Raw genomic sequence first — 23,185 nt, 5'->3', positions numbered from 1 at the left:
AGATTAGATCAAAGTTGTACATCTGTACTAGGGATATGTGAGAGAATATTCCTATTTCTAAAAGTAGAATTCTACAGGCAGAATCCAGTAAAGGATTCATCTTCTCCAAAGAGAGGTCTGACCTTTGCACTTGGCTCCTGGGAGGATCTAAATACTTGGAATTTCCAACCTGAGAAAAGTCTCTTGTTCAGCCAGATGCCCTGGGCCATGCCAGACATTAAACAATGTAATTTATGGTTTGGGCTTCGGGCCTCATGTTATCAGCTTAGCCTCTGGAAGGGTTGGAATCCGATGGTCAGCCATATATAACATGACTGAACCCCAATAAAACTTCTTGATGCCAAGGCTCCAACAAGCCTTCTTGCTTGCGACAACCCATGCACCCTGATACTCAGCACTTCTGGGAAGAGTCAACACTGTGCACAGCTCCACAGGGAGACAACCAGAAGCTTCAAGCTTGAAACACTCCTGGACTGTGCCCTGTAAGCATCTTTCTTTGGTTGATTTCAATCGGTTTCCTTTCTGTATAATAAATCAAAAACTGTGATGATAACAGCGTTCAGTGAGTTCTGAGAGTCCTTCAGTGAATTATGGGGTCTGGAGGAGATCTGTCTCGAGGACCTCCAAATTAGCAGCTAGTATCAGAAGTGAAGGTGATCTTAGGAATTCTCAAACTCTGCATATACACTGAAATATTTAGAGAAAAAGGGCCATGGTATATGTAAATTATCTTCAGGTGGTTCAGAAAAGATATTATAAACATTAATATATTTTCATTTATGTTTATATAATGGAAAAAGAAAGAACATGAGCACAAATTTTGAAGCTAATGAGGTAAAATGTCAATCTAGATAAAAGTTATATGAGTGTTCTTATTCTTTGACTTGTGCAAATTTCCCACAAACCTGAAGTTATTTACAAATACACTGTTAAATAAAAAAAATACTCCCCACAAACCAAGTTAATAAATAAATAATTACTGGTGTCCTAAAAAACAACAACAAAAGTAAAAACTGAAATGACTTACTAAATTGATTGGGGTCCTAGTGGAGCAGGACCCAAATTTGCCCATGTACAGATCAAAAGACAGACTTTTGCTTGGAGGGGACCATGAGAAACACTGTGTCGGTTCTACAGAGATTGCTAGCTCTTATGGTTTGGGTATGAGGTGTCTCCCAAAAGCTCCTGTGTGAATGCAGGAGTAGTCAGAGTACAAGAGCTATAACTTCATCAGTGAGATAACCAGGGATGGATTAATAATAAAGGGACTAACTGGGTGGGAACTGTAGCCAGGTGGGGGGTGGCTAGAGAAAGAGGTCCCTGGGGACATGCCTAAGGAGTTCAGATTTTGTCCCTGGAGCCTTGCAGAGACTTTCTCTGCTTTCTGCCTTCCTTGAGGTGAGCAGCTTTCCTCTGCTACAACTCTTACAGTGAAGTTCTGCTTTACCCAGAGCAATGGCACTGGCCAACCTTGGACCTGTGGAACTCTAAGCCAAAATAAGCTTTTCCTTCTCTTGAGTAGTTCTTGTCAGGTATTTTGGTCACAGTGATGAAAAGTTAATAAACACACTTTGACTCTCAAGCACCCAAGCACAGAGAATGATTCCAGGAGTCCCAAAGCTTCCAATTGCTGAGCCCACAGAGACACCCAGGAGGCTGCCAATACACAGGTGCCTGTCCTCACCCACTGAGAGCAGGTTCCTGAAGTTCTCCAGCATCACATCTCGGTACAGCTTCCTCTGAGCAGAGTCCAGCAGCCCCAGCTCCTCCTCACTGAAGACCACAGCCACGTCCTTGAACGTCACCATTTCCTAGAATAACAAACACACAAAGACTATGTTTATGGGAGAGGGGCAGCACTGATAAAGTATAAATGGTGGGGAGCTGTTCTGGATTCTGAAGGATTCAAGTCAAATTTTTTTTCACGTTTTTTGGTTGGTGCCTTATAGTTGTCCTCAAGTCCAATTTCAGTAGCTGTCTCTGTCTGCCTTCTATAATGTTGGTTCCATCAACCAAAGGGGCTGGAGGGAAAAAAAAATCCTTATACTTTACATTACTTCCTTTTCTTGGCACTCCTACAGGTACCCAGAACTCTGTTGCATCTGGGCTATTAATGTTTTAAATTTTATTAATAAAGCCATTTGCACCAGAAAAGCTTTAGTTCCAACAGTGTAGGGTGGTGTCTGTATCTCTACTTCTGCGTGCACGCTACACTAATTTACCAAATTTACAGGATATCATTGCTTATTGCTCAAGTATGTTCCCATCCTCTGTGCCACATCTTGAACTGTAGCTTTTATAGCTGCTGAGGTTATGGGCACAGCTCTGGAGACTGACTGCTTGTGTTCACATCTGGATGCTTGACCCTATGCTAGCTGTGTGGTCTTCCACAAGTTTCTTCTCTCATTTTTATGCTGATAATTATACCAAAAGGGTCCCAGTAATAAAATGAGTGGCTATGTAAAGCATTTAGAAGCAGTGCCTGGTACACAGGAAGTGCCCAGTAAATGCTGCTATTGCTACCAATGTTGTCATCACATCTTTCAAAAAATTTCAGGGCTGCATAGTAATTTAAGGATCTGATGATTTAAAATATAGTGACCTGAATCAATTTATACACACTTTGTTTTAGATTACCTATTATAAACAGTGTTGCAATATATATATATATATATATATATATATATATATATATATATATATATATATATATTTAGTTCCTGGAATTTTGTTGTCTCTTCAAAATAAACATCAAAAAAGTAGAAATAGCTGTGTTGTAGAATAACAACATTAAAGTTTTGGAATCACAATACAATATATTAGTACATGATAATGAAGCACAGAAAGCTTCAAGTACTGGTGTGAAATAACTTAGTTCTTCTTATGTGAAAACATCTAATTTTTTTTCAAGTTTAGCTTCAATATGATCCTGTTAGGGAAAAAAGTGTGTTTTAAGTATTCTTTTTAAAAGTCCCTGAGGTACCGCTTAGGTTTTTTTTTTTTTTTTTTTTTTTAGTTTTGAGTCCCTAGAATATTAAAGACAAACAATAGTAAAATAACTCTCAGAATTGCTTTTGGAGTAAAGATTATATCCAGGAAAACTGATATTACAATGTAAAACTGCAAGAATCCTCAGGAACTTAAAAGCTTGTAGTGAGAAATAATTTAAAGAAAAAGGTAGTGAGTGGGATAAAAAGAGTTCACTGACATTATTAGGTATTTTATTTATTAATACTTTTTAGTTGTACACGGACACAATACCTTTGTTTATTTATTTATTTTTATGTGGTGCTGAGGATTGAACCCAGTGCCTCACACATGCTAGGCAAATGCTCTACCACTGAGCCACAACCCCAGCCCCTACTATTAAGTTGAATTTTTTTCCACTATTAAGAAGAAAAAGGACGAAGAGCAGGAGAAGAAGATTAACATTTAACAGGGATGAGAGGTGGGAGGGAAAGGGAGAGAGAAGGGAAATTGCATGGTAATGGAAGGAGACCCTCAGGGTTATACAGTGGAGGGGGTAGAGAGAGAGGAGGGGAGGGGAGAGGTGGGGAGGGGGGAGGGGGGAGGATGGGAAGGGCAGCGGAGCACAACAGACACTAGTATGGCAATATGTAAATCAATGGATGTGTAACTGATGTGATTCTGCAATCTGTGTATGGGGTGAAGGTGGGAGTTCATAACCCACTTGAATCAAAGTGTGGAATATGATATGTCAAGAAATTTGTAATGTTTTGAACAACCCACAATAAAAAATTAAAAAAAAAAAAAAGAAGAAGAAAAAACTATTTAAACTTCTGTTATTGCAAATGTAATTAGGAAAGCATGTTCTTAAATGACCAATAGAAAAACCAGGTGATTTTCAAGTATGGTAATACAATGTGTGATTTTTAATTTCTATTCTCTTTTACACTATTATTTGTGAAATAGAAATGATAATAAATCAAATTAAAAACTAAGAAATTCTTCAAAAAGACAAAAATGTACACAAGAGCCTGACACACAAATGGTATTAAATTCCTGTTGTCTTTCTTTAATTTTGGTTAAGAAGGGAAAAAGTATGTCTTCTCTCTGAGAAATGAGGGCAACATATCCAATGACAGAAATGAAAACCAACTCACCTGGAATTTGGTCATTTTCTCCTCCTTTTTTTAGGGAAAGGTAGAGACCTGAGAAGTCAGAAGAGGATAATATGAAAGCAGCTCCGAGAGAAAGGGAAATGTTTCCTTGTACAAATTACAGAAAGGTCTCCTTCCCCAGCACGTGCAGCCACACACATCTGGTAAGTGGTGGGCAGTGTGGGCTGGATTCCAGCCCCACCCCACCCTGGCACAGGCTGCGCAGCTGGACCCAGCAGCACTCACACCTTGCATCTCGCAGGGTGTTCATTCTGATCCTGGGAAATGGAGACAAGGAGAGGCAGTGAATGTGCTGGTTGAAAGTGGGCTCTGGGGACAAAATACCTGGGTTCAAAACCAGGTGCTGAATAATTACAGTTGTTTATTGACCTTCCACATGATTTGATTCTGTCATCTGCAAAACTGCAATGGTTAGAGGGCCAACATTATAGGATAGTCAGGATTACATGTGGGGGTAGCGGAAAGCTATTCTAACTATTCCAAGATTCTTTATTTCCTCGCAGCTAAAGAAGTAGACACCATTTTGCATTATAAAACTGCCTGTAAATAAATTTGGGAAGATATTTGGATGCAGAGATTATTTTTCTGTCCAGGAAAAGTCACCCTTCAGTTCTGGAATGTCCAACTCTGGCTTCTTATTTTATTTGTTTCCCCAGTAATATCACTGGTTAGAAACTGAGACTGCCCTTAGAAAAAATGTATAGTGGCTGATAAATGTTCTTCCAAAATTCAGAAGAGGTTCAATGTACATTCCTTTCTCTCATGGAAACAAAAAATTAATGAAAACTGTGTGCTATGATTCTTCTGATGTTAAACAACAACCAAAAACGTGACTCTGCCTGTTTTGACTGTTGATCAGAACCCCTAACTAGTTAGCAAGGCTGTTTGTGGGGTAAGGTGTGCTCATCTGTGCAAAGCAGCTCATAGCTTGTGAATTTAGACACCATAAGTTTAATTTCCTGGGTCCTTCCCCAAGATCTGTTACTTTTTTTACTGTTCTCAGGCAACTTCAAGGCCATCTGTAGAAGAGAAAAAAAAAAAAAAAAAAGCAAGGACTGTGTAAGGCAGAGCCTGTTAGTACCACCTGGAGGGAGGCTACTTCAGTAGGGTCCTACCTGTCAAGAGCTGCCACATAGGAGCTGAGCACCCACCAGCTTTGAGCAATGGAAATGTGGAGACTGGCTTCCCTGACCAGGAAGAAGGTGGATCCCCATCTCCACTCGGCAGAGGAGCAAAGCTTTGGGAGTGGGTGTTACCCAATGGAGTGGGCTGCCTTCTTGTTCCTTTGTAATACTACCCCTGACCTGTTATGGATAGAATGTTCCATGGAACCTCCCCTAGTGTGTCCCCTATATAAGAATAAAGAATTCCAGTGGCTCTCTCTCTCTTTCCAATGGAAAGAACCATCCTGGGATTTTGAAAAGGTACTTCTGTGTGTTGTGTGGTTATTGAAGTAGTCAGAGTTTGTGAACCCAGCATAGGTCACCAGCTCAGTTAGATGGTGTAACCTACCTCCTTGGGAGTCCCTGCCTACAAGGCCATTGCTGTAGAGTCCACAGAATGCACACACAACTACCTAGGACGAGTATTAATCTGGCTGTGCAACCAGCAATGAAAGAATTGAGTTTTTTTTTAACATGTCCAGTATTCACCTTTGAAAAGTGATACAGTTCCTAGATAAAAGACAGGCTGTGTGGTGTCCTTTTAGAACATGGAAGGGGCCCCAAAACCTAGACTTCGGGAGGGAAAGGGAGGGATGGGCTCAGTAGAGAAAAGGAGGCCTGATCTCAGCCCTGGAGGATGACTGAGTTGTATCTGCCCTCAAAGACAGGCGCTTGCCAAAGACCTGTAACAAGGAGTTAGAGGGCACAGGGGCAAAAAAGGAATCAGAAAAAGTGGTGAAAAGAGCCAAGCCATGTGCTTTAGAGAAACTACCTCATGAATCCTCATGCCACCCAAGATGCAGGGACTCCCTTCACCATGGAAAACACGAGGCATCAAGATTTTTAGTTGCTTTCTCCATTTAGCCAACAGAGTAGCCAGGATTATGAGCTCAGAGTCTGTGTTATCAATTCCTATGATGCTGACACTCAAGCTGCCAGGTCACTGGAATCAGTGGTGAGTCCAAGAAAATAATGCCAATGCCCAAGTAACAGTCCTGGTTTTAAAAATCAGGGTCTGTGGAAGAAGAGCTTTTATGAAATTCCCACAGGTGACCACAGTTCACAGAAAGTTGCAAACCACAGACTGCGGGATGAATGGTGGCAGCTGGCAAGCTGGGCCCATGCAATTAACCACTGGGCCTGTGGCCTCTGGAGGGAGCTGCCAGAGGACACCAGGAGCAGAGCAGGGTCTGGGACCCAGGACTCCTGATTCCCAGCTATCTATCTACTTTAAGAAGCTCTTGGAACTGTCACTAAGAAAACAGCAGTTTACCTGTGCTGCAGATGCCTTTGCAAGCACTCGCTCAGCATGAAGAAGGCTTCCAGACTCAACCAACCTCATTAGCTCAAGCAATGACTCACCGACTACCCAGGAGATTCTTAGAATTAAAAATAAAAGGCAGGACAAGAGCATAGTTCAGTGGTAGTGTGTGTGCCAGGTATGAGAGGGCCCAGGTTCTATTCCCAACACCACCAAAATCACAAATAAAAGGCAATTCTTTTTAAATAAGTATTTAAATAGTGGTAGCTCTACAAAATGTTCTCGTTTGTTCATCTATTAAATACAGTTAAAGTATGGGTATGTTCCTTCTTGGTTAAAACTCGTGCCTGTATGCCAGCTGCCTTGAGGATAAAGGCTAGATTTTCAGCAGGCCACACAGAGGAACCTCCTATGGCCTTCTGCTTGTTCTCTCCAAACCCTCTCCCCTATAACCTCTTGCACTTTCTAGGTATCAGGGTCTAAGATCAGTGTGTGTGTGTGTGTGTGTGTGTGTGCGCGCGAGTGCGCGAAGGGTGAGTGAAAATTTTTGGGTCACATGCTGTCTTCTTGTGAATACTGATTATTCTTTTTAAAACCCTTTAAATGTAAAACCATTCTTAGCTGGGAAGAGACATAAAGAAAGAAATCATGGGTAATAACATGCCTACCCTAGTCTGAGCCTTCAGGGCCTCGAACACTCAGTTTCCATGTCCCCTGCTCCAGGATGTTTTGAAACAGGTTTGGCTGTGGCCTGCTTACTGTGCCAGCCCACCTTGCCAGCCTATGAAGGCACAGGGCTTGGCCAACAGCCCAAGCTATAGAACCAAGCTGCTGAGCTCAGTCCTGATTCGGCCACTAATAGGCAGAGTCAATTTCTGCAAATTAATTAACCTCTCAGTGCCTCTATTTCTTTATCTGTAAAATGTAGTAAAGGCAGAGTTGTTAAAAGGACTAAATGAGTTGAATGCATCAAAGCATTAGAAAGTTGGTATGGTTTATAACAAACACCAAGTAAAAGTTAGCTATTGTTGGTACCATCCTCCTTTATTGTCACTGTGGAAGAAACAGAGCCCACACGTTAGGCTTCATTTGTTTCTTAGGTTATTTATCTTAGGTCAGTAATTTCCAACAAGTAGACATCACCCTCTGAACACTGTTAAAAAAAAAAAAAAATGGTGGCTTCCACATCCCAACAAAACCAATTAGAGATAAAGGGCAGAATTTAAGTTGTCTATTCTTCTCACACTCCTTTTCAGAAAATCTGAACATGACCTGAATTGAAGGTCTATTTCCTACTACTTGTTGAAAAGCTGCACCAGCCAAAACATGGACTGAATAATTCCTCTCTACCAATCCTGGTGCTTGGCATTAAGCACTCAGAGAACTTGACACAGTCCCTGATACCTACAAATCTGCAGCTGGGAGATGGATCAGAGAAAAGCAGCAGGAACATCAGTCAGCTCAGGTCAACAGAAATGATCAACACTGAGGCCCAGGAAAGTAATGGGCATCCTGTTGTTTTTTGATGAAATGTCAATGAGGTGAGCTGGCGTCAGTCCAGGTTCTGCATGCTTACTGCTTTTCAGTCTCCTTGTTCAACTCATCACTAGAAAAGAGTGTTGAGATCTTCCCATATGACTGCAGATTGCTCAGTTTCTTCTTTCAGTTCTATTTGGTTTCTTCATATAACTGTGGCTTAGTGATTACACACACAGGACGGTCACATCTACTCGGTGGACTGCCCTGGTGTCCTGTTGCTTGCCATCCCTGGTAACAGTCTTGGTCTGAAGTCTCTGTGTCTGATGTGAACATGGCCTCTATGGCACACCCTTTAAAAATGTTTTTAAATTGTTAGCCTATCTCTTTCCTTAGAGCTAAAATAGGGTTCTGTTAGACAGCATACACTCGATTCTTACTTTTTACCTAAACTATAATTTCTCTTAACTGATGTATAATCAGTGTTATTAGCATTTCATGTAATTATTGACATGGGTAGATTTCCATTTACCATTTTATTATTTTTTTCCCATTTGTCCTCCCTGGTTTTGTTCCCCTATTACTCTTTTTCTGTCTTCTTTTGGGTTAATTTTTTTTTTTTTTTTTTTTACTATTTAACTCTTTTTCATTTAGCTCTTAACTTGAGGCTGGACCTCCTGTTTTTGTTTGTCATTCTCTAGTGATTGCTCTGGGGTAACGCTGCCCATGTCCACTCTTCACAGGGCACTCTGTGTTACTGTTTTACTGCTACTGTAAATGCAGAAGTCTTGCCACCAGGCAGTTCCCTACACCCTTCCTCTTTATGTTTCGGCCGTGTGTAATCTTCTACGGGCAATAAAAACTCTAGCCAAGAAAGTTATAATTTTCTACCTTAAACAGTTATGTATATTTTTAAGACACAAAGATGCATTAAACAGCATTTCATATTTACAAAACAAAACAAAAAAACCTTACTATTTCTGGTGCTCCTTCTTCATTTCTGAAGTTCTCAGCTTTCATGTGGTATCATTTCTGTTCAGCCTAAAGAACTTCCTTTAGCACTTCTTTCAGCACAGGTGTGACATTTTTTCCCCTTCATCCCTGAAAGAAATTTTCTTTGCTTATAAAAACAACTCCTTTCATAAAGCCTAGATCAACAGCTCCGTCTTTAAAGCATCTTCACAATGTTGTTCTAACATCTCTGGTCTCCGTACTTCCCCAAGAGAACTCTGCAGACATCTAAGTCGTCGTTCTACCAGACATAACATGTCACTTTCACTAACTCTACTCAAGAATCCTTGCTTATCTTTGTCAGGAGTTTGATTCTGACGCATCCAGAAGTGATTTACAATGAGTTTGTGTTTTTTTTTTAATATTGAGCTTCTTATCATTCACCAGATCTGGGCAGTTTGGGGCCAGTATTTCCACATAAATATTTCTTTCTCCCTCCTCTGAGACTTCAATGACATGAATATTAGACTTTTGATTCATTCCATAAATTCCTAAGGCTCTGGTTTTTGTTTTTGTTTTGTTTTTTTGTATTTTCCCTCTGCTGCTCAGATTACCTCAGATTCCATAAATTCCTAAGGCTCTGGTTTTTGTTTTTTGGTTTGTTTTTTTTTTGTATTTTCCCTCTGCTGCTCAGATTACCATATTTATCTATATTCAAGATCACTGATTCCTTCCTCTGTAATCTCAGTCTGCTACTGAACCCCTCAAATGAATCTGGCTCTTCAGATATTGCATTTTTCATAAATCTAAATCACTCAAAGTATTTTCTCTAAATGTAATAAAATTAAACTAGAAATCAACAACAAAAAGATATCTGGACAATATCCAAGCATTTGGAAATGAACAGCATATTTTTAAGCAACCAATGAAATTAGGCCCAAAAGAAATTAGAGCATTATTTAGAATGGAATCAAAACCAAGATGCGACATATCAAAATGCATGAGATGCAGCTAAAACATGTTATAAAGCACTGTACACCAATGATGCATAAATTAGAAGAGAGATCTTAAATCAAAGGTAATTAATCCAAAAGCAGAAAAGGAAATGATAACCATAAAACAGAAATCAATGAAATTGAAAACACAAAGACACTAGACAAAATCAGACACTAGACAAAAGTAGGACCCATGGGCCCAGTCCAGCCCCCTGCTTGTTTTTGCACAAGCTGTGAGTTAAGAATTGTGCTTACATTTTTAAATGTCTGAAGAAAAATCAAAAGAATATTGTTTCATGATGGAGTCACTATATAATATTCAAATTTCAGTGCTTCTGAACTGCCTCAGGCTGCTCTTGCATCACAGAAGCAGAGCCGTGTGGCTGCAGCAGAGGCCACATGTGCCACCTGCACTTCTTTGTATTGTTGTTAAGCACAATGCAAACTATAGGACCCAGCATTGGGCTGATTCAATTGGGTTAAATGTTGCTAACTAAACAACATTTTGAGTTACATCTATTTCTGTAGCATAATATTTTAATTTTAAAATTACCAGTCCTTTTCTTTTTTAAAATTTATTTATTTATTCTAATTTGTTATATATGACAACAGAATGCATTTCAATTCAGAGTACACAAATAGAGCATAATTTTTCATGTTTCTGGTTGTACACAATGTACCAGTGTATTTTCATCACATCAAAGAAGAAAAGAGCCAGGCACAGTGGCACATACCTGTAATCCCAGCGGTTCACGAGGCAGGAGGATCGAGAGTTCAAAGCCAACCTCAGCAACCATGAGGCACTAAGCAACTCAGTGAGACCCTGTCTCTAAATAAAATACAAAATAGGGCTGGGCATATGGCTCAGTGGTTGAGTGCCCCTGAGTTCAATCTCCAGTAGCCCCCGCCCCAAAAAATAAGAACACAAAAACCGACTTCGTTAAGGGACAATAGAGGTGAAATATTGTTATTGAATTAGATGGCAAAGCCTTTTGCTTATTATGCACTGAGAATATAGCTATGTTAAGAGAACACAACATATGTCAACACTGTCAGAATAAGCACCCATCACAAATATTCTCAATTCACACTAAAGCAATGGTCAGAAAAATTAGAAAATTCAAGTTGAAATATCTCATCAGAGCAGACTTTCTTCACAAAACAAGTGATGTAAATAAAGCTGCAATCAAAGTAAGATTTGGCTATTCATATACACAGCTTGTATTTTTAACCCAAGCAAGAAAAGTATCTTACCATTGATGAGCTCATCAAATCATGTCTGACTAGCAGGAAAGCAATTGAGTCTAGGTAAATAAATTTGCTTAAAGTTATTAGACTTGAGGCAAGAACAAAACTCTGAATTAAGAAAAATAAGAACAACATTATAGTCCCTTAAAATACAAGGAAAATAATTTCAATAAATTACATTTGGCTCCTGATGATTCCAGTCATTACTGATATCGCTTAGTTGTTGTTTATTTGTTATCAATGCCAACTTTGAAGTGACTCAATAATTAGCCTCTAGGAACAGTCTTCATAGAAGAACTACAGGTGAAATATTTTCAAAGTTGAAAAAAATACCAATCCAGTATAACCCAAAGCAGTATAATCTGCTAAAATGTGTTAAAATTGATTGTGGTCAAAGTATGATGTTGAAGCAGAAAAAGGCTGAGATGCACAGACTTCTAGAACCTTATGGTTTTAAACAATACACTTTATTCTTTTTTAGTTATGGAGGTCAGAAGTCCAAAATCAGTTACTGGGCTAGTCGAGGTGTCAGCAGGCCTATTCCTTCTGAGAATCCATTCCTGCGTTGTTTCCATCTTCTAGAGGCAGCTGGGATGCCTTGGCTTATGGCCACATCACTCCGGTCTCTGCTTCCATTACCACATCACCTTAACTTTGATCCGTGTGCTTTTCTCTTATAAGGACCCTCGTGGTTACACTGAGTCCAATCAGGTAATCTAGGATAATCTACCCACCTCAAGGGCCTTAGCTTAATCACATCTGCAAATCTCTAAACAATGTAAAGTAACATTCATAGGCTCTGGGGATTAGGATGTGGACCTTTTGGGCAGCAATATTTCTCAGTACCACATATAAATAAATGAATAAAATAAAGATCTATCAACAACTAAACAATCCTTTTTTAAAAAAGTCATTTTCAAAAAAATACATAAAATCTCATTATATATCAGCATTAACAGATGAAATTTTGCAGTTAATTTTAATAATATTAATGAACTTCAATTAGGTGAAATGTTATCTCTCCAAAAAGAATTCCACTGTTCCATTTGGTGTGTCTATATTAGAAACAAACTGTACTTCATCATTTTATTTTAAATTTTGGCAATAAAAGATTTCTCTTTTATTTATTTATTTTTTTGTACCAGAGATTGAATGCATGGGGACTCGACCACTGAGTCACAACCTCAGCCCTATTTTATATTTTATTTTAGAGACAAGGGTCTCAATGAGTTCCTTAGCACTTCACCTTTTTTGTTGAAGCTGGCTTTGAACTTGCAATCCTCCTGCCTCAGCCTCCCAAGCCACTGAGATTAAAGGCATGTGCCACCACACTAGCTTAAGATTTATCTCTAAATAAAGCATTGATTTTGCCAATTGACTGGAAAAGCTGAAACATTTATAATCTCAGACTTTGAAGAAAAATTCTGTTGAACCCCAGATAAAATCAATTAAACGCACAGGGAGTTCTTTGGGAGAAAAAAAAAACAATAAAAATTAAAATTCTAGCCATACTGACAAAGAATAAAAAAGAAAAGACACCAATTAGCAAAATCAAGAATAAAAGAACAGGTTTGAGGGTTTAGCTCAGTAGTAGAAAGTGTGCTTATCATTCATCAACCTAATCAAACATTCTAAGGAAGAAGAAAAATGTTATCAGATGCAGAAAAGGCACTTGAGAAAATACAACATTTATTTGTAACAAAACTTTCACAAAACTAAAAACATAAGGGAATTTCTAAAAATGCCTTTCCTATGACCAAGACAGTGGTGACCATTCAAACCGCTCCTACTCATCAACACGGCACTAAAAACCAGCCAGCACATATGGATTAGTAGCCTGAATCTGGACTTCCTTGAACTGTCCTGTTTGGGATTTGCTCAACTTCTCAAAAGAAATGTATAAGGTTCATCTTAAGATACCACAGGGAAAAAAAAAAAAAAGTGAAATAAACCCAAATAAATGAAAAAAAAAATATCAAAGGGATGAGTATAAATAGGTGAAATTGAAAACAGATATAAAGAAAGCAAAAATTATCTGTTGTTTTACAATCAATAACACTGATACACTTATCACAATGCTGGCAGAAAACAAGAGATAACAAAATTACCAATACCAGGAATGAAAAAGTGGATAGCAATTACTGGCCAGTGGACATTAAAGTAATATAATGGGAACACCATGAACAATTCTATGGGTACAAATTCTAGAATTTAGATGAAATGGGAAAATTTCTTGAAAATTACAAACTATCAAAACATGTGTTAAGGTGAAATAACATAAAGTTATAAAACTGAATTCACTGTTAAAAAATCTTTCAAACATATAATATCTAAGCCAAATAGTTTCACTGCTAAATTCTACCAAACATTTTTAAAAGAAATATCACTTATTGTACATAATCTCTTCCTGAAAATAGAAGAGAAGGAAAAACTTCCAAACTCATTTTATAATTCCAGAATTATACAGTACAAAAAAAGAACATAATTGCAAAAATCCTCAACAAAATATTAACAAATAAAATTAATATAAAAAGAATTAAAAATACCACTTACAGGTGGGATTTATCCCAGAAATGAAAAACTCCTTCAATGTTTGGAAATTCATCAACCTAATCAAACAGTCTAAGGAAGAAGAAAAATGTTATCAGTTGATGCAGAAAAGGCACAAGAAAATACAACATTCATTTGTGACAAAACTTTCACAAAACTAAAAACATAAGGGAATTTCTAAAAATGCCTTTCCTATGACCAAGACAGTGGTGTCCATTCAAACCACTCCTACTCATCAACACGGTTCTAAAAACCAGCCAGCACATATGGATTACAAAGCATGAAAGAAAACTGATCCTATTCATATACAACATGATTGTCTAAGTGGAAGATCCCCATTTACCAATAATAATAATAATAATAATAATAGTAATAATAATAAGAAGAAGAAGAAGAAGAAGCAGCAGCAGCAGCAGAAACAGCAGCCGCCGCCCTTCTGGTGTGTTTAGCAAAGTCTAAAAATACAATGTAGATGCAAAAATCACATTTCTTACACTAACAATGTGCCACTGAAAACCAAAATTTAATAACAATACAACTTATAGTAACTCCAAAAGAATTCATAATATACTTAGGAATAAGTCTAAACAAAACATGCTTAAGCTCTGTATGCAGAAAAACATGAAATGCTGATATGAAAAATTTATATTTTAATTCAGCACCAATCAAAATACCAGATGAATTTTTTGTAGATATAGGCAAGCTATTCTAAAGCATACACAGGAAGGCAAAGAAACCAGAATAGATAAAATGATTTTCACTGGAAAAACTGAGGAATTAAACTATCCATTTTTGAGACCTACTATCTAGCTACAATAATTAAGATAGCTTGGAAATATTGAAGGGACATACAGATCAATCTAATAAAAGGAAGTACAAAAACAAACCAAACAAATGGTATTGGATAGTTAGTTATTCATGTATAAAGAAAACACAACCCAATTTAAAATGGACACAATATATGGATAAACACTTTAGCAAAGAAGATATAAAAATGGCAAATAAGCAAAGGAAAAGATAGATCTGATCATTAACCATCAGAGAAAGTCACAATGTAATTAAAATCACAATGCAATAACGATACACAACTAGTAGAATGGCTAAGACAATATTAAGTGTTGGTGAATATGTGGAATAACTAGAACTCTCATATCTTACTAAGGGGAAGGCAAAATAGTACAGATATTCTGAAGTGAGGTAACTTCTTATAAAGTTAAATATACACTTTCCATATGACCCAGTAACTCCACTCCTAAATATATATACCTCAGAGAAATAAGCACAGAAACCTGTACATGAATATTTACAGCATATCTATTTGTAAGTGCTTAAAACTGAATAAAAAATACCAATTAAAAGGTAAAAGAATAAACTGTGGAATATCCACAAAATACAGCAATGAATAAAAATGAAGTATTCATACACAGAATAACTTGGATACATGTCAAAGGTGATTTGCTAAAAGAATCCAGATTCAAGTATATAAGTATTAGTTCATACATATAACATTCTCAAAAAGACAAACTACAGTGCTTCTATAATCAGAATGTGAACTATAAAGATTTCAAATAAAATACAATTACATTGCAGATAACTAAAATAATCACATCAAAAAGACATAACTTGAGCTGGAGTTGTGGCTCAGAGGTAGAGAGCACACCTAGCATGTGTGAGGCACTGGATTCAATAGTCAGCACCACATAAAAATAAATAAAGGTATTGCATCCACCTACAGCTAAAAAATAAATATTAAAAAAAGTCATAGCTCATCGACATAGCTTTTGTGACCCTCTACAAAAATCCAAATGCACCTTCTCAGTCTGATAGGAAAATGCAATCAAAAATTAAGGAAAAGGATTGAAACTAACTAAATTCAAATCCCAGCTCAGTCTCTTGCTAGCTAGGAACCAGAATTAACAACTTAAGCTGTGTCTCAATGATAATGACAGCCCCCCTCCCCCACACAGGGCTGTGAGGATTAAATGTGTTGATTCATATAAAACTCTTAGAATGATATTTAGCACTACATGTTTATATGCTATCTTTATAACTGAAACCCACCACCCCTTTCTGCATCTATTCAACAAATATTAGAGCTGTTCTGTAGATTTGCCAAAGGAAATCCCTTCTCCCATGAGAAGAGCGAACTAGGGAGAAGGAAGGATGCTAAATTCTGCCAGGCCAAAGGATCATTCCCGACTTTTCCCCTCGGCTTTTGTCAAATCTAGGTTGAGGAAGGAAAGGAGGCTGGGAGAAATCAGAACTCCCCCATAACTTCCAGTGGACATCCCAGACAACAGCCAGGAGTGGGGGGCCGGGTGGGGGGAGATTCCTAGGCATTCGGGTAGAGCCCGGGTTCCTTCTGGGATCCGAGAGGGGCCAGGGACACTACAACTGGAGTTCTCACCCCTTCCTAGGTTCCCTGGAGCTTTCAGCGAACTGTGTTTCTGGAAAAGTTAAAAAGAAGCCCAACAACAAATGTTATCAATGATGCACGTCTCCTGCCCCGTGCCAGGTCTGTTGTCAATCATTTTATTGAACTCTTAAAACCACTCTTAGGGAGGTCGGAATGCCATTTTAAAGAAGAGGAAACGGAGGCAGAGATTAGATACTCGCCAAATACACCTCTGGGAGGTGGCACAGCTGGCTGTGGCCAGGAAAGGGTCTGGAGGGTGCAGAACCGAGGAGACCCGCGACCCCCAAGGACACACGACCCCGGTGCGGGCCCAGCGCGCGGGATACGCCAACCGCCCGCCACTCGAGAAGGCTCTTCGGAGGGAACGCAAACCCCGCCCTTCGCCTTAGGAGGACTCTTCCCGCAGGTCCACCGCCAGGTCGCTACTGGCCCGGAGCGAAACGCAGAGCGCTGTACGCGGGCGCCGGGTGGGGTCGCGCCGAGGGGAGAGCTCACCTTTCTGAGAGCAGCCAAGGCCGCGGCCGCGCATACCTGGGCCGGAAGCGCCTCTGCCGGCAGAGCCCGTCTGGACTACGCTTCCCAGAATTCCCGACGGGAGCAGGACGCGGCCGCAGCCGGCTGCAGCGGAAGTTATCCCACCGCCCAGGGGTCCCGAACTGCACTTCCCAGAATCCCCAGGCCGCCCCTCGCCTTCCCAGGCCGGAAGTGCCGGCCGCGCCGGAGGCTGTGCGTTGGGTTTCGCGCCCGGCTTGTGCTGTCGAATTCCGGGGCTCCGCTTTCCGGGAGCCAGACTCTCCCAAATGCGGAGAAGGCTGATGGGCTGGTGCTGCTGGTTCCTCCGGCAGGCGGTGAAGTAGAGGCGCCTTTCCCACAGCGGTCTTACCACCGTGTGGACCTTCGGGACGAGGACTCCGGCGTCTCCGGCATGGCAACCTCCCACGCGGCGGGCTGCCTTCGGGAGTTCGGTCTGCTCGTTGGGGAGTCGGTCCGACTCAGGGCTGGGGCTCCGGTCCGGCTCGGTTGTCCCCACCCCACTCCGCCCCCCTTCTTTTTTTCTTGAACTATTTTCCTTTCAAATGCGATACCCAAATTCAACCAAAGCAAACTCTGCCTACCTCTACGTACGTGTTCCAAGAAAATAATGAGCAAACTTGAAATGCATCCAAGAAGGAAAAAGGTATAAAAAGGAAGTGGTGTGTGAGCTAAAAATGGAGATAATGAAAGAAAATTGGGCTGACCTGCCCTGGGAGCTGACTTGAAGGAAAACAGGATGTCAACCTTACTTTGACTGGATTGCCTTTTTTAATTCTGGAGCTTTGATGATCTACAAAACTGACCGCTCTGCTACTATCTGCTGACAAGGTGTTCCTTCCAAGAGCCTCAAGAATGGATGTTAGATGCTAAGAATCAAAAGAAACAATACCCCGAGGCAACTGTTGATGAGGCCGCAAAGCGTAAAGACACGGTTTCTTGAAAAGGTTTTAACTGATGATTAGGAAATGCGGGTCAAAAGGCCAATGGAATTGATAAAAAGTGGTAAATCCCTTACTAAAGTGATTTGAGAGACAAATCCTATATTAAATCTTGAGATTTTTGACTTTCTGTTATCACCTGTTTTCATCCTGCTCTTGCTATCTGTCATAAATACTATAAGTTGTGGAGAACACGGTGATTCAGAAAAGGAGAGTGAATGAGGAAATGACTCATCTAGAAAAGTAAAACAGAAAGGCTTAAGTGCTCAGTTTTCTTCTGGGCAAAAAAAAAAAAATTATATATTTCCTTTATGCTAATACAGCAATGGTATTTGATGGTGTGTCTTGAATTTCTTGTAATGAAAAACAGCTCCCCTTCCTCTTTTGCATGCCCTTGACCTGCTGAAGTAATTTGTCAAGTAAGATTCCTTATGCTATGGATTTGTGTGATGGATTCCTTGATCTGGCACTTAGCATCTTGAAACTTGAGTTTATTTTTTTTTAACTAGAAAATCTCAAATGTTGGGCAGATACTCTCACAGTAGACTTAAAGTAAAAAACACAACAGCCATTATGTGAAACTGCTCAATGGTTTAAAAGAAGGTAACCGTTCTCAGAAATTGGATCATATGATTCTTCATTTGACAACTCCTGCAAAAGGAAGTGTCTTAAAATTTAATTATGATTTATATATTAATGAGGATAAGTCTCCTAATAACTTATTTTTTTGGAAAAAATGGCAGAAAATCTTAAAAATACAGTGGACAAAAATAAAAGTTTTGTATACTTCCAGTAATAATTTGTAACAAAAACCTGGCAGGTGAAATATGGACAATTTTTTAAAAAAAATATCATCAAAAGGGCTGGGGATGTGGCTCAAGCGGTAGCACGCTCGCCTGGTATGTGTGCGGCCCGGGTTCCATCCTCAGCACCACATACAAAGATGTTGTGTCCGCCGAAAACTAAAAAATAATATTTATTTTTTAAGATTTCCCCCCCCTCTCTCTCTCCCCCTCCCCCTCTCTCATAAAAAAAAGAATATTTCTTTTAAAAAATATCAAAAGACAAAAAGATAATACAATATTAGTTGGCCGACATTCAGAAAATGTTGGGGGAGTCATGCATTTGGGGCCACTTCTTTTTGTTTTCCCTACTACACATCCATCTTCCTTCACAATTGCCTGCCCTGTATATTTCAAGCTCCTCTGTGTCACGTGATGACTACAAACAGCTTTATAGAGATGCTTTATCAGCTCCCAAGAAAGTAAAATGTCTATCTACAGCAGTGTAAGAAAAAAATGTGTGAGAACAGTAGCACAATAGATGAGAGAAATTGGAAGTATAATGTTATAAAATATATTTACAGGAAGCTGATCAATTAAAAGAGGATATTGCAAAGCTTGAGGAAACCACCAAAAGTTAAAAATAAGTAATGAACCAATATTAGAGTTAAAGTGGAACCATAAAATAATCAACCTAAAAGAAATCTGAAATGCAGGAAAAGAAAGTGCACATAGGCCAAATGGGAAATAATAGCTACGTGGCAGACTGTATTCCAATAATATTAATAATTACATTAAGTATAAATGGCCTAGGCATACCAATTTATATTTTTTTAAAAAAGTGCAGCATCCTTATGCTCAAGAGATTTCATATATGTTTTCTATATGAAATTCACTTTAAACAGAGTAAAGGTAAGAAATAGAAAAGGACATACTACACAAGAAGTAGAATTAATTAAGAGTGGCTATTTTAGTATTACACAGTAGACTTCTGAACAAGGAATATTACAGAGTATCAGTGGCTGGGGTTGTGGCTCAGTGGTAGAGCGCTTGCCTGGCAAATAAAAAAAAAAAAAAATCCCTTCAGTAAAGAAGAACACAGCTTGAAAAGTGAAAAGAATATGAGGAACAGGTTAAAAAGGGGAAGATATGTGTGGGTTAGAAATGGAGAACTTGAAAACTCAATCCAACTTTCACTGGATTTTCTACTTAATTCAATAGGTATTGGATGCTTCTAGAACTCTTTGTTTTTGGTTGTGGGGATGAAACCCAGGGTGCTTAACCACTGAACCACATCCTCAGCCCTTTTTAGAGACAGGGCCTTGCTAAGTTGCTGAGGCTGGCTTTGAACTCTTGATCCTCCCGCCTCAGCCTCCCAAGCCACTGGGATTACAGGTGTGCACCACTGCTCCCATACAGAACCCTTGACAGTATTACCTGGCATCTATTCCAAATGCATGAATCCACAAAAAAGCATCTCAAGCTTTAAGGGTTTCTTTGTTTTTGTTATAGATGGACATGATACCTTTATTTTGCTTATTTATTTATATGTGCTGCTGAGGATCAAACATGGTAGGCAAGAGCTCTACCACTGAGCCACAACCCTGGGCACCCCCATCCTGAACTTTAAGTTATAAAGCAGAATCATCAAAAGCTTTCAGCTGTTCCTTGACTTGAATTTCTTCTTATGAACTATAGGTCACCAGGCCTCTGAAAGGAACTGTGTTAATGTCAAGGAATTATTATATGTAAAAAAGATAAATATATAAAACTCTGAAATCATTTTGTTCAAGTATTCTATCACCTATTACCCTCTTCTTGGTATCAGAAAAACAAGTAAGTGTTTTAGGAATATGGAAAGCAGTGAGACCAGGATTTTTATCAGGTGATTTGGTGAAGGCTGGAATCAACCAGCAAATAAAAACATGTTCTGCTTTTGATTTTTATTCTGGACAATAAAATTTTTCATACCTTTTACTATGAAACATTTTAAACATACACAGAAGAATGAAATATTCCGTAGCTCTAAATATTCACTGTACCTCCAAAATAGTGCTTCCCAGCCAAAATCATGAACCATGATGGAGCATCTCACAAATTACTTTGTAACAATTGTTCAATACCAAATCTGGTGGTTATTTAAAAACAGTAAACTCACGCTGTGGCTGGGGCTCGGGCTCAGAGGCAGAGCACTTGCCTAGCATGTGTGAGGCACTGGGTTCCATTCTCAGCACCACATAAAAATAAACAAAGGCATTCTGTCCATCTACAACTACAAGAAAAAAAGAATACAATATTTTTCACATAATGGGAACATTCTTCCCTTTTCTGCATCTTGATTTCAAGAACAGGAGACGATTTAGAGCTCCTGGGCCAGGAAACACATATAAGCAGATGATGCTACTGGCCAGCTCATGGAGCAGTCAGTCATAACCCCTTTGCCCTGAGTAGCTCTTCTCTAATCCTGGCGGTGGAGGGGGGAATACATTCTTAGTGCTGATAGCAGGCCCGCCCTGGCCCCTGGGGACTCAACCCCCAGTTCTTTGTTATGCATGTCAATGTGGCCAGCTCACAAGGCCATGACGCAGGCTTGCGGTTCCCTGTTTATCCGCCTCGCACTTATGTGTCTCGGGAACATCTTGACCTGTTCGAGCCTCCTGATAGGGGACGGTGACGTGACGGTAACCCAAGGACGCAGTTATTACTCTCCCCTCCTCACTTTTGAGTAATTTCCTGCAGCTGTTAAAAAGATATATAAGGGGAACAAATCTGGCAATAAAGCGCGCACACGCTCCCTCCTGGATGAAGAACCTTGGTGTCCTGTGTATTTTTTAACCCCGACGTCCCTCGCCGGACTCGGCTCCGTTAGCCGGACGCGGCACTTAGTATTCTGCAAATCTACAGGTTGTCATGGAACACAATTCTGAGCAATGAGACATAAACATAAGGCTTCTTCTATGAAAGACGGGGAAACATGGCATAGGATATGAGGAGACTAAGGGAGGCAATCAGATCAATGAATTGTAGAAACTGATAAAAAGAGTAAAACACAGATCTAGAAAGAGGGTATGACTTAACATTTTGCCCCTCTGGGCTCCTCTATCACTTTTTGTTCAACTATTTAAGATCAAGTCTCTGGCACTGTTATTTCCTTTCAAATACTATATGTATTGCATAAAAATGAACTTTTTTTGCAGGGTACAGTGGTGCATGCCTATAATCTCAGCTATTTGGGAAGCTGAGGCAGAAGGATCATGAGTTCAAGGCCGGTCTCCACAACTTAGCACTCCTGAGGCTTATGAACATGTCTGTGAGGCTGTGGATATCAGTGGCCGTCCTGGAGTGAGAGCTAAGGCAACTGCAGAGGCTCCTGTCGCTGCCTGTGCGGTCAGTGAAGGATGTTCTCATCCTAGAGTTGTTGAGCTACACAAAACAGAAGAGGGCCTTGGGTTCAATATTATGGGAGACAAGGAACAAAACAGTCCAATCTATGTATCTCGAAAAATTCCAGGTGGAAGAGCGGATAGGCATGGGGGCCGCAAATGAGGAGATCAGCTCCTTTCTGTTCATGGAGTGAGCGTGGAAGGAGAATGTCATGAAAAAGCTGAAGAATTGCTGAAAGCAGCCCAAGGAAAGGTTAAGGTAGTAGTGCAGTGAACACCCATGGTCTTAGGAGAAATGGAGTCACGCTTTGAAAAAATGAGACCTGCAAATGCAGGCAACGGACCCAATGCATTTAAAACTTTATTTTCCATTTTGCTTTTTAACTAAAGAAGTTTTACTTGTGACCTACTGATGGCCACAATGCTGATGATTGTAAAATAATAATAATAAAAAACATACAAACTTCCGGCGAAATCCTCCTTGACATTGTATAAATGCCTATTTTAACATCCTTTATGGTTCTAGAGATGCATATGCTTTTTTCTGACAAGAAAAAAAGTGCTGCGGGCAATTCTGTCTTCCTTTTTAAAATGCAATTTTTGTCATAAGTTGTTACAGATTTTTAAAATGCTTTTCTAATATTCAAATTTTACATTCTTAATCTTTTTTTAAGAAGAATGTTTTCTTCATTTGGCTACTTATTTAAAATTAATAGTTCTCCAAACCTTCCTGCTTACTATTTTTTTAACCTCTGAAATTCCTTTACAGATCAATAATTATGCCAAATTTACAAGAAAGCATGTATAATGCATATTCATTTATACTGATTTATAAAAATGAGTTTTTAAACACTGAAACAATCATTGCTAAAATATGTATTTCATAATATTTGAGCAGTGAGGCAAAAGGATGTGACTTGACTATTAGCATTAATGATTATTCCTTTCTATTTGTATTCAATATATCAAAAAGTATAAATGCAAAACAGGTTCAGAGCTCATCTTGCAAATTTTTTAAGGCTATCTAATCATTTTTATTTAAATACATTTCTCATGGTTTGGTCTTTCCATGCCTAGAGATGAGCCAGTTAATTTATGGTGGAAACTAGCAGAAACAAAGAAGAAAAAGTAATACTTTTAAACTCACGAGTCTCAAGTTATACATCTTACTAGGTCAGTTTAAAGAATCAAGGTTAAATAGGAAAAAGAGGATGTTTAAGATCTGTAAAAACTATGAAGTGACTTGTTACGAATGTGTAGAAATTCATTCATATTAAAATGGTTGGATTAGTGGAAATTTTTAAAGTTACTTGTAGCCCCATCCAGCATGGGCTACTGAAGTGGGG

General features: G+C 39.1%; 1 protein-coding gene across 6 annotated transcripts in view; it reads right to left on the bottom strand.

The window, feature by feature from the left end:
- LOC114100908 (zinc finger protein 112-like) overlaps positions 1 to 16,751 on the bottom strand; it is a 28,350-nt gene extending 11,599 nt beyond the window's left edge. The window contains exons 1-6 of one of the 6 annotated variants that reach the window (XM_027945745.3): positions 16,698 to 16,751; positions 13,790 to 13,858; positions 10,723 to 11,292; positions 9,018 to 9,143; positions 4,125 to 4,172; positions 1,685 to 1,811 (exon numbers count right to left, since the gene is read on the bottom strand). In XM_027945745.3, coding sequence (XP_027801546.2) covers positions 1,685 to 1,811; positions 4,125 to 4,139 — 142 coding nt within the window. In that variant the 5' untranslated portion in view covers positions 4,140 to 4,172; positions 9,018 to 9,143; positions 10,723 to 11,292; positions 13,790 to 13,858; positions 16,698 to 16,751. Of the gene's footprint in view, positions 1 to 1,684; positions 1,812 to 4,124; positions 4,173 to 9,017; positions 9,824 to 10,722; positions 11,293 to 13,789; positions 13,859 to 16,697 lie in introns of those variants that run through there. The other 5 variants (XM_071604581.1, XM_071604582.1, XM_071604583.1 and 2 more) reach the window with 5 other exon arrangements.
- Between the last annotated feature and the right edge of the window lie 6,434 nt (positions 16,752 to 23,185).

Source organism: Marmota flaviventris, chromosome 18 (genome assembly GCF_047511675.1).
Source record: "Marmota flaviventris isolate mMarFla1 chromosome 18, mMarFla1.hap1, whole genome shotgun sequence".
NCBI classification, from domain to species: Eukaryota; Metazoa; Chordata; class Mammalia; order Rodentia; family Sciuridae; genus Marmota; species Marmota flaviventris.
Note: the sequence above shows the minus strand (reverse complement) of the source record. Positions and strands in the feature narration are given on the sequence as shown.